General features: G+C 59.5%; 1 protein-coding gene across 4 annotated transcripts; it reads right to left on the bottom strand.

The window, feature by feature from the left end:
- Positions 1 to 339: 339 nt before the first annotated feature.
- PPP1R18 (protein phosphatase 1 regulatory subunit 18) lies at positions 340 to 9771 on the bottom strand. Of its 4 annotated transcripts, none has more exons than XM_060163374.1 (4): positions 9597 to 9771; positions 6227 to 7869; positions 1904 to 2114; positions 340 to 1237 (listed from the first exon to the last, which is right to left on the bottom strand). In XM_060163374.1, exons 2-4 carry the CDS (start codon positions 7841 to 7843, stop codon positions 1218 to 1220), a joined length of 1848 nt encoding a protein of 615 aa, XP_060019357.1. In that variant the 5' UTR covers positions 7844 to 7869; positions 9597 to 9771; the 3' UTR covers positions 340 to 1217. The 4 variants fall into 4 exon arrangements, with proteins under 4 accessions (XP_060019357.1, XP_060019353.1, XP_060019355.1 ...); XM_060163370.1 differs by lacking the exon at positions 9597 to 9771 and adding an exon at positions 8941 to 9358; XM_060163372.1 differs by lacking the exon at positions 9597 to 9771 and adding an exon at positions 8732 to 9084.
- Positions 9772 to 9817: the final 46 nt, after the last annotated feature.

Genomic DNA, 9817 nt, shown 5'->3' with positions numbered 1-9817 from the left:
TGGCCCAGGTTCAATCCCTGGTCGAGGAACTGAGATGCTGCAAGCCGTGAGGCGCAGCCAAAAACAAACAAACAAACAGACAAACAAACAACAACAACAAAAATCCAGTCCTTCACCTGCTAGTCCTTTGAGAAACCAGTGCCAGGCTCTCCCAGAGCCCTTTCTACAAGTCATTGCTGAGTTCCTGGTTCACCTTCGTCATTTTCCCCTCCCACAGCCGTGGCTGCTTCCTCTTCACGGCTAAGAAGAAGATGGGAGGGAGAGGCCTGGAATGAGGAGCCCAGAGCCCACCCCACCCCCAACATGCACTTTTTCTAAAGAAGAAGCAGCAGGAGAGTTGGAGAGAGCTCCACTTTATTATGGAAAGTTAAAAAAAGACAAACAAAACCAAAAAAACCAGGCAATGGAGAAGGAAGGAGAATTGGGGGAAGAAAGTTGAGGCGCCTCATTACTCACCCCACACCCTCGCAATTCAGTTCAATTGTGAACCACTAGGAGGAACAGAATTAAATAACTAGAGGGGGATACAGAGTTAAGGTTCCCAGCCTTCCCTCTTGGGGAAAACTGAGACAGTAATACTGAGCAAAGGTGGAAGAAGCCATACCCCCAGGTCACCCCAATGAGGTGACTTCAGGGGACAGGGGAGAGGATTCTTTGTGGACACACAAGTAGACGTGGCTTGTAAACCCGGGACTTTGGCAGGTGGGGCTGGGAACTGGGGGATTTTGTAAACCAGGCTGTGGTCAAGAGAGGAGGCAGGCGCTGTAAACAAAGGGGCAGTGACCTAAGGAACAGGAGGGAGAGGTGCCTGTAAATGCAGTGGGGGCCAGGTCTCCCAGGGACATGGGTACTTAAATCCCGAGAGCCTCAGGGGGCGGGTGGGGAGTCAAGGAAGGCTGTGGGGAGAGTTACCCTGCCCATGGAGATGGAGAGGGTGCTCCATCCGTACCCCCCCACTGCGCCCCGTGAGTTCTGTGCTCCTCCCCAGGACTTGATGGGGATCTTGGATCACCTAGGATGCACCAGCATGTCTGATGAGGGTGGAAACTGTGCGGTTGCCTCCGCCCCCAGAAACAGGATGAGGAAAGCAAGTTGGAAGATGTGGGTTGCCCTTCCCTGCCAGGCTCATGTTCAAGGTCTGTCTGCTCTGAATCTTCTGGGCTCCAGGATCTTCAGTTCTGGGAAGGAGGGAGGTATATCCCAGTGTCGGAAGAGGGTCACCTCCGGCAAGACTCATCTGTGGGAGAGGAGGCAATAAGGATAGAGAATGAGTGAGGGTCTCTGCTTCCCGCCTTCCCGACCCACTGCCCACACTGAAGGCCAGTTGGCATGTAGGAAATCTTATAATATCTTCCACATCCTGAGTGCCTGTTACTACTAGTAACAGCCATCACTCATTTAGCATGGATTCTGTGCCAGCCATTCTCATAACTCGTTTAATCTCACAATAACCCCCAGGAGAGGTTAAGTAATTTGATGTCCAGCCGTAGTTCCTAGGTGTTCTACAAAAATTACTTAACCCTCCCAACAATTCCAAGAGGTAGTTATTATTAACCCCATTTCACAATAATAAACTGAGGCCAGAGGTCAGGTGATTTCCCTGAGGTCACACCACAATTAAGAGACAAGATGGAATTCAAACTCAGGCCTGTCTGATCCAAACGCTGTGTTTTTAACCACACTAGAGCGCTCAGAAAGAGGCCTGGTTTTGAAATATGGAGACCTCACGTGCACTTCGCTTCCCAAGACCTCCGTTTTCCCATCTGTGAAAGGAGCAGTTGGGCTAGAGGCCCTGCCAAGACCCTTCCAAGCGCCAACATTAAATCCTCCCCCTCCCTCCTGGATCGCAGCGCCCACTCCGAACACCAGGGGGCGCCGTCGGGCCGGCGGAGCCCGCGCTCACCCACTATCAGGGCCTTGGTGCGCAGCCCGCCCTGGAGCTCTGGCTGCAGCAGTAGCAGTTCTTCCTCATCCTCTTCGTCGTCGGGTTGGGCCGCTGGGGGACTGGAGGCACTGGGGGCCTCAGGTTCGGGGCCCAGCTCCTCCAGCACCGAACTCTCGGAGGGGTATTGGTACGTGGTCTCCAGGGCTGTCTCGCTGAAGGAGATCTTGAGCTGAGGGTGGGAGAGAAAGGGGGGAGGAGGTGAGGTCAGCAGGGGGAAGACCGCAGGGTAACAGGTGCAGGATGGAGAGTGGGGACTGGATTTGGGCACTCGCTGACTTTGTCCTCCCCAGCCACTCTGGAAGCCAGTTGTCCTTTCAGTACTCTCTCTCCAGTCCCAGATTTTCCCTCTTCAATCATATCATTTCAGAAACACTGACTTTGACCTGAGCTTTGGCAGGGGCCCAGGTGGCAGAAGTGAGTAACGGAGGACCAAGTGGGTTAGAGTGTGGGAGGCAGAAGGGTAAAAACAAATTAAAAACATGGAGATAAGTCCTGTGATCAGAACTGAGTCTTTGGGCACCCTGGGAGCAATCAGGACAGCTACCCAGAGGAGGTGAGATTTGAAAAGAGCTGGAAAGAGCTGGCTGGGAGGGATCCCCACCAAAAGCAAAGACAAGCACAATGGTTTCCATAGCCTTGGCCCCTTGATGTTGGGGGAAACCCAGGACCCTGGTCACCAGCCCCTTTCACCCCCCTCACTCCCCTCCTCCAGCTGGAGTGGACCCACAGGAAAGGGTCTTGGGTCTGAGAGGGGAGCGGAGACCAACAGAAAAGCCCAGAGGAGAAGAGACTCTCCCCAAAACACAGGGAGAAGATGAGCCTGAGTGCCTGAAAGGTGCAGCTGGGGGAGGTGACAGGGGCAGAGAGGAAAGTCCGGGCAAACATGGCATGGGGGTGGAGAGTGCACCAGAAGGGACGTGCAGAGACAGAGGCAAATGACCAGAAGGGATCTGGACGGGGCAGAAAATCCTTCCTAAGCATACTGCCTCAAGAGCAGGCGAGCCCCAGCTGCTCTCACTACCTTTTTACCCTTCCCCTTTGCCCTCCTAAGAAGCTCAGGGGGAAGGGGCAGGGTGGGATTAACTCTGGGAGCCAAAGCGATTAAGGAGACAAACAGGAGGATTCCATGTGAACTGCTCAGAAAGGTCCAGATGATCTCCCCAGGCCTCCTCTGGCGTCTGTTTGAGAAACTCGGGGCTGCAGCCCAGCACCCCTGAGTCTCTGCAGGGACTGGGGTATGAGGAGAGAAACCAGGCTGGTGGCTGCACAGGTGGTTGCTAACACCTGGGTCCCTGAGGGAAGCTAGAACTCAGAGACTGTGTGTGTCACTCCCTGGGTCCAAACCTGGCATTGGCCCCTACCTCACTGGGAGCAAAAGCCAGAGACTGGCCAAGGCCTACAGGGGGCTGCCAGTGTGCCTCTCCCCACTCCTCTCCAGCATCCTCCTCCACTCCAGCCACATTGGCTGTGATCTCCTCCAGCCCCACCAGGGGCACTCTTACCTCAGGGCCTTTGCACTGGCTGTTCCCTCTGCCTGGAACACTCTTCCCCCAAATGTAGCCATGGTTCCCTCTCTCTGCATCATGCTATTATAAAGTTGTCATATTTGCTCCTCCTACCTCCTGGCCCTCTGGGTTCCACTTGTCCCTGTTCTAATGTTTTCCCATAATCACTTACCACCTTCTAATGTAACCTACCAGAGAATTTACTTATTTGTTTACTTATTTGTGTCTGCTGTCAACAGAAACGTGGAAGTTGCCACAATGGGTAAGGAAGGCTTCATCCAGACCTCAGATGTGGTCCCAACAGAGGACCAACACTGGGGGAATACTGGGGGCGGGGTCAGTCCAGTCTGTACACAGTCAACCCCCAGTCTGTGTCTGTGGAACAGCTGGCTGGTAGAATCAAGTGACAGGAACCAGACCCCTTATATCCCAGTTTCTCAAAAGGAACTAATTCTATTGCTGACAGATTTACCCAAACTTCTGGGAACCCATTTCGGTTTTCTTTTCATATCACCTTTTGAGATAACAAGCTGCGTAGTTTATTATCTGCTCTGGAAAAGGATCCATTTTATTTGCTCTCCCTCCACGTTTGTCTCTCTCCCCCCACCCTGCTTCCCTTCTCACCACCCGCCCCAGCTTCTGACTGGGCTTCTCAGGAATGCACAGCCTGCATGGGGCGTGTGGGGTGGGGGGTACGGAGGGGGTGACTCACTCCTCTCATCAGCTATATAAGGTCACAAGGGGGCTGGAGAGGGGAGGGGCTGGTCTCCCTGCCAGAGGGGCCTCTGGGGAAGGGCACCAGCCACAGCCCAACCCCTGGGCTCCAGTGGCAGGGCTGGGATTTCTCTCCCAGTGGCAGGGATACATTTGATGGAATTAGCCTGCAAAACAGGAGTTATTTAGGGAAGGGGGGGGAGTGTTGGGTGGCAGGGTCCTCATATTCCTCATCTGGCATCTGGGGACAGGACATGCCTGCCCCTGATGAGCAGGGTCCTGGGCGAGTGGAGCAGGCCTGAGGGAGGGCCGAGGGGAAGGTGTCTGGGCCTAGAGAACTCTGTGCTGCTTCTTCCCCACCCCCACCCCCACCCCGAGCGGCTGCTTCCTTATTCTCTCACCACATCCTGAGCACAGTTCTGGCAGGCCCGTGGCCCTGCATTTGCCACTCAGCCCCACCAGCCTTCCGGCCGCCCCCCCACCAGGCTTCCTGTTTGGGCGATCTGCTTCCGGCTCCCCTGCTCCCTGACCTAGGTATACAGGTCCTGCCCTGCGCTCAGACAGTCCCTGGGCTTTGGGCCCCAAATTCACGCCTTCCCCTCTTTGTTCCTCCCCAGAGGCACAAGCCAACCTCTACAGCAGGAAGTGACTTCTCTGAACACCTCGCCCTGGTCGTTCCTCATCTACTTCCTTGCGTCTGCCCAGCCTGAAGGGGAGGGGGCTGGTAGCAGTCCAAGAGCTCAGGACAGACTCAGGGACCATAGCTCAGGGATGGGAGCTTAAGCTTCATGTGAAGATGAACTGGGGTCTCAAGTGACCCTGAGCTTTGGTCCCTGTGCTTTCCCACTGATACTGAGGACACAAAAAACAAGTCTGAGGATGTCACACATGAGATGAGAACTGGAGACTAGGAAGGTCTTCCCAGTCTCTGGAGAGATGTTAGATGCAGAGACCTCTCTTTCCTTAGAGTTTTTCAAGCTGGAAACTGGTGTGTGGGGAAGGACGTGGGCCAGGGCCGGGGGAGAAGTCTGCTTGGCTGACAGCTTGGCTGTTGCCAACTTCCCTGCGCTGCCTTCGTCTGCTGGCCTCGGCCCCCACCCCGCCCCCACCCCGCCCCCACCCCACCCCGTCCTTAACTCCCATTGTACTCCCTGCTCTCAGCACAGTGCCTCCAAATTCACTTCTCTTTCTTTCTACCCCAAGAGGAGGGAGAGGCCGGGATGGCAGGAAGAGAGGGGAAAACCAACTGCTGAGCCAGTTCTGGGGACGGAGGGGAAGCCCAGGGAGGAAGGACAGGGAGGGAGTGGCGAGGGAGTATTTTGGAAGAGGAGAAGGCTTTTCTTGTCCCAAGAGAGAAGGGAGTACTGTCTGAAGCAGCGGCCCAGCTGGGGGTGTGCAACCTCGAGGTCACCCACTTCAAATGGCCTCTGTGTGCGTCTCTCCCATGGGGCAGACTCGGGGTTCGAAAGCCTTCTCTGCTCCTTGGCCGGCCCTGTTCTACTCCCCTCCCCCTGCTGTCCTGCGGTGTCCCTCCTCCGCACCCCTCGTCCTCGGGTCTGTGAGACCCTCCTCCGCTCACTTCTCCCTACAAGCCCAAAGCCACCCCTCCACCTCCCCAGGCTTCCCGCCCCGACATCCTCCCCGCTAGAAGGCTGGAAGTGCTTTTGCCCTGCGGACCCTGCCCTCACAGGCTCCAGGCTGTGGCCTCAGCTCAGGTCTCCCACCAGACGGCCTGGGTTGGGTCACAGAGTCAGCAATGGAAAGAACTTGGGGGCTGGGGGCTCAGAGCCTGAGGGAACGGAGGGTGAGCAGCCTGGGCACAGCCTGAGAGTGACACACCCAGGACAGCACTTGCCTGCGGGGCAGCCTCCTTGGGCTGGGAAGTGAATGGAAAAGAAGGGCTACGAGAAGGAAGGGTGTGTGCGCAGGGGAGGAAGAGTGGTGGCAGGAATCAACAAGAACGCATAGACCGAGACAAGAATACAGGAGTATGAGACAGAGACAGGAGCCCACAGAGAGCTGACAGTGGGCTTCTGAGGAGTCTGACTTGGCTGCTCCCTACCTGTTTGTGGTGCCTTTCAGGGGACCCCTTGACAAGGCAGCTGCGGTCGAGGCGGAGGTAGCCCCCCAGAACCAAGATCTCCTCGGCAGTTGGGTACCGCTTCTTCCCAGCCCCAGCGACTGCAGCGTCAGCTGTGGCTGGGCTGGCCGGAGTGGCAGGGGCTGCAGGGGGCACGGACCGCCGGGGGTTGACTGTGAAGGTGTGTCCGCTGCGGCGGGGGGCCCCCACCCCTGGCCCTGCCTTCACCCCATAGAACAGCCGGCTCATGAGGGGATCCCCAGGGGACTGGGGGGCAGGTGGGGCTGGGGGTGGGGGAGACAGAGGGGCTGCTGGTGGGGGCCGGAGTTCCCCTGCTTCCTCTTCCTGCTGTCTAGAGCCTCCAGTCCCAGCGTCCTCTGGTGAGAGGGGGGAGGGCACAGAGCAGCGGTTCTGCAGGGCGCTCAGAGGCCTGCCCTGAGCCCCTGCCTCCTCCTTCTCAGCTTCCCCTTCTCCAGCCTCTGCAGTGAGAGGACTCAGGTGCTTCTCGGCAGACTCTGGAGGGTCTGGTTTCTGAGTTTGAGTCTCTGTGTCCCTGGGTGTCCAATCTCGAACCTTCCCAGAGTTCAGGGTCCATTTCCACCCTTCTGTCAGCCTCAAGCCCCTCTCGCCATCCTCCGCAGGGGTGGGCCTCTGTTCTGCTGCCTCCACTCCTCCAGAACTGCTGTCTGGAGCCTCCCTTGTCAGGGTCTCTGACAATGCTGTAATCTCTTCTGGGACCACCCTTGGACTTGGCCTCTCTTCTTGTCTCCCACATTCCTCTGAGCAGTCTTTTCTTTCTTCTCCTGAGCTCAGCCTCCACTCTGATGCCTCCGGTTGTACCCAACTCTGTTCCTGAGACTCTCTGGAGTCAGGCGTCCATTTATGGGCCTCTGTCAGGCCCAACTTCTGGTTGTCAGACTCCACCGGGCTCAGTCTATTTTCCACCACCTCTTTTCTCCTGGGGCTTTGTTCTTGAGGCTCTGCCAGTCTCAGACTCCGCTCTGGAGTTTCTCCAGGGCTCAGCCTCCATTTCCTCACCTCTGACAGTCTGGAGCTCCTGTCTCCAGCCTCTCCTGGGCTCTGCCTCCAGTCTCGAGCCTCCAAAGGCCTGGGGCTCGACTCTCGAGCTCCCCCTATCCCCAGCCTCCTCTCTCTGGCTTCCCTGGGACTGAGCCGCTCTTCTCTTGACTCTCTTCCCTTGGGGCTCTGATCCCGCATCTCCCCAGGGCTGAGTCTCCGCTCCCAGGCCTCTAAAGACCCAGGCCGTCTCTCTGCAAGTAGCTCTTCACTCCGCTGCTGCTGCTGCTGCTGCTGGCGCTCTTGCCGAATAAATCGGTTCTGGTGCACTGGCCCAATGGCCTCCAGGAGGACAGCAGACTCGTCTGGGTCTGGAGGTCCAGCCTCCGTAGTCCCAGGCGCAGGGCTAGGCTCCCCGGGAGACAGACCAAGCTTGGCCCGGCGGCGCTCCAGAAGCCCCCGCTTCCAGGCTGGCATCTGGGACAGCCGCTCCTGCTCTGCCTTCTCCCGGCCACGAACGGCTGCCTCCTCCTGCCGGCGCCGGGCTAGCAGCTGTAGCTTCCAGTCCGGGATGGTGGCCATGGTCCCCTTGGGGAGGGTGGGGAACGCTGGGGGCAGAGAACAGGAAGGAGAGGCTCCAGAGAGGCCCAGAGGGTGAGAATGGGGGTGGGAGGGGAGGTAGTGGAGCGGAGAGGTGGGACACAGAGGAGGGCAGAGGAGCTGAGGGTGAGGACAGAGGGAAAGAGCGGGGAGCAGAGAAAGGGGAAAAGCTGAGAAAGTGAAGGGGAAACTAATAGCCAAGTTGATGGCGGTCGGGAGATGGGTTGAGAGGAAGAGTGGAGATTCAGGGCAAAGAGGCAGGAGTCAGATTTGTCAGTACAGGTTATTGGGTATCAGAGACAGTCCCCAGAATGTGAGAAGAGAGAAAAACGAGAGAAGTTGGCGCGAGGGCGAAGAGAGAAAGGAGAGGCTGGACGTGAGGGGGACAGGGTCCAGGCGAGGTTGCCTCACCGCTACCCCAGGAGCGGTGAGAGTGGGAAGAGAGGTCAGGGAATCCCGCCGGAGAGGGGGCACTGGGACCTGAGGGGGTGTCGGGGAGGTGGGAGGGCGGAGAATGGAGAGGTCTAAGGGAGAAGGGGAAGTCAGGGGGCAGAGGGGCGAGGGGGTTCCGCGGCTGCAGCCCGGCGCGTCTCAGCGTGGGCCCAGGAGGTCCGGGCTCCCCTTCCAGCTCTGCTCGGGCCACGCCTCTCCGGCCCCCCAGCCCCCACCCCTCCGCCCCGCACTCCGCCCCGAGGCGGGTCAGGGGAAATACCCTCCCCCGGGGACTTTCGGAACCCGGGTGTCGGACCTGCCAGCACGTTCCCAGAACCCTGGCGTCCACCCCCACCCTAACGCGGTCCCGGCACCACCGCCTGCCTCCCCCACCGGCGGTGCCCCGGGACCCAGGCGTGCGGAGCACCGGCCCCACACCTCTTTTTCCCGGAGCCTGCCAGTCCTGTGCCCGGGTCTTGGCTCTCACGGAACCCCGACATAGCCGGCCATCCCCACCCGGCTCTGACCGCACAGACAGGCAATCTCGGCACAAAGAGGAGACAGCCCAAGGTTCGGGCCGGGGACGGGAGCGGGGACGGGAGAGGAGACACCCCCTCCCCAAGGCTGAAGCCCCTCAGTCAACTCACACGCCGCGGGGCTCCCAGGGGAGGGGGTGCGAAGGAGCCTGACGTCCGGAGAGAGGAGGAGAGAGGAAGAGGAGGAGAGAGGGATCGAGGGAGATCCGGAGACAGGAGGGAGGGGAGGAGGGAGGGAGAGGAGGACGGAAAGAGGGAGCCAAGGAGGAGGGACGGAGACAGAGACCAGGGGACCGGGCGGGGGGGAGACGGCCGCTTTGTCTGAGGACAATGGGGAGAGGGAAGGGGGCGCGGGGCGGAGCCGGGCGAGGGGGCGGGGCCTCGCTCCCTCCGACCCCGCGTGGGACTCGGCTCCGGGGCTCCTCTCTTCCCGCCGCCAGCCCTGGCCCTCCGACGTCTGTCCCCAGGGCTTCTCACCCGGCTCCCGGATAACCCAGGTGTCCAGACCTCCGCCCCCAGCTCGCCAACCCAGGGCGGCGGCCCGTGACTCAGGCCCCTCGAGGGACTTGAGGAGGAAGCGGCAGCTGCTCCGAGCCGGGCCCGCCCTTCCCATCTCCTGCCGCTCCTCCCCACGCATTTGCCTTCCCGGGCCAGCCTTTGTTACCGTGGGGGCCGGGGCGGCCGCCGGGCTGCGGGGGACCCGTAGGGAGGGGGCGGCAGCAGGAGCGGCGCTCGAAGCCAACGGTTTTGGAAGCTAGCTCCCTTACCCGAGCCGCTGCCCCACTCTTCCGCTTCAACCTATCTGCCGAGGGTCCCCAGGTCTGCAGCGAGGAAATTGGGGGATTTGGAGGAAGGGAGACCGGGTGCTCCGGGAAGGGGGGTGGGGCGCTCCGCGGGGAGTGGCCGCCACCCAGCGGTCATCAGAGGGCGCGGCCGATGCCCAGACTCGAGTCTGGCTCGCCTGTCCTTCCCAGAGGCAGCCCTGCAG

This window comes from Lagenorhynchus albirostris, chromosome 10 (genome assembly GCF_949774975.1).
Source record: "Lagenorhynchus albirostris chromosome 10, mLagAlb1.1, whole genome shotgun sequence".
Classification (NCBI taxonomy): Eukaryota; Metazoa; Chordata; class Mammalia; order Artiodactyla; family Delphinidae; genus Lagenorhynchus; species Lagenorhynchus albirostris.
Note: the sequence above shows the minus strand (reverse complement) of the source record. Positions and strands in the feature narration are given on the sequence as shown.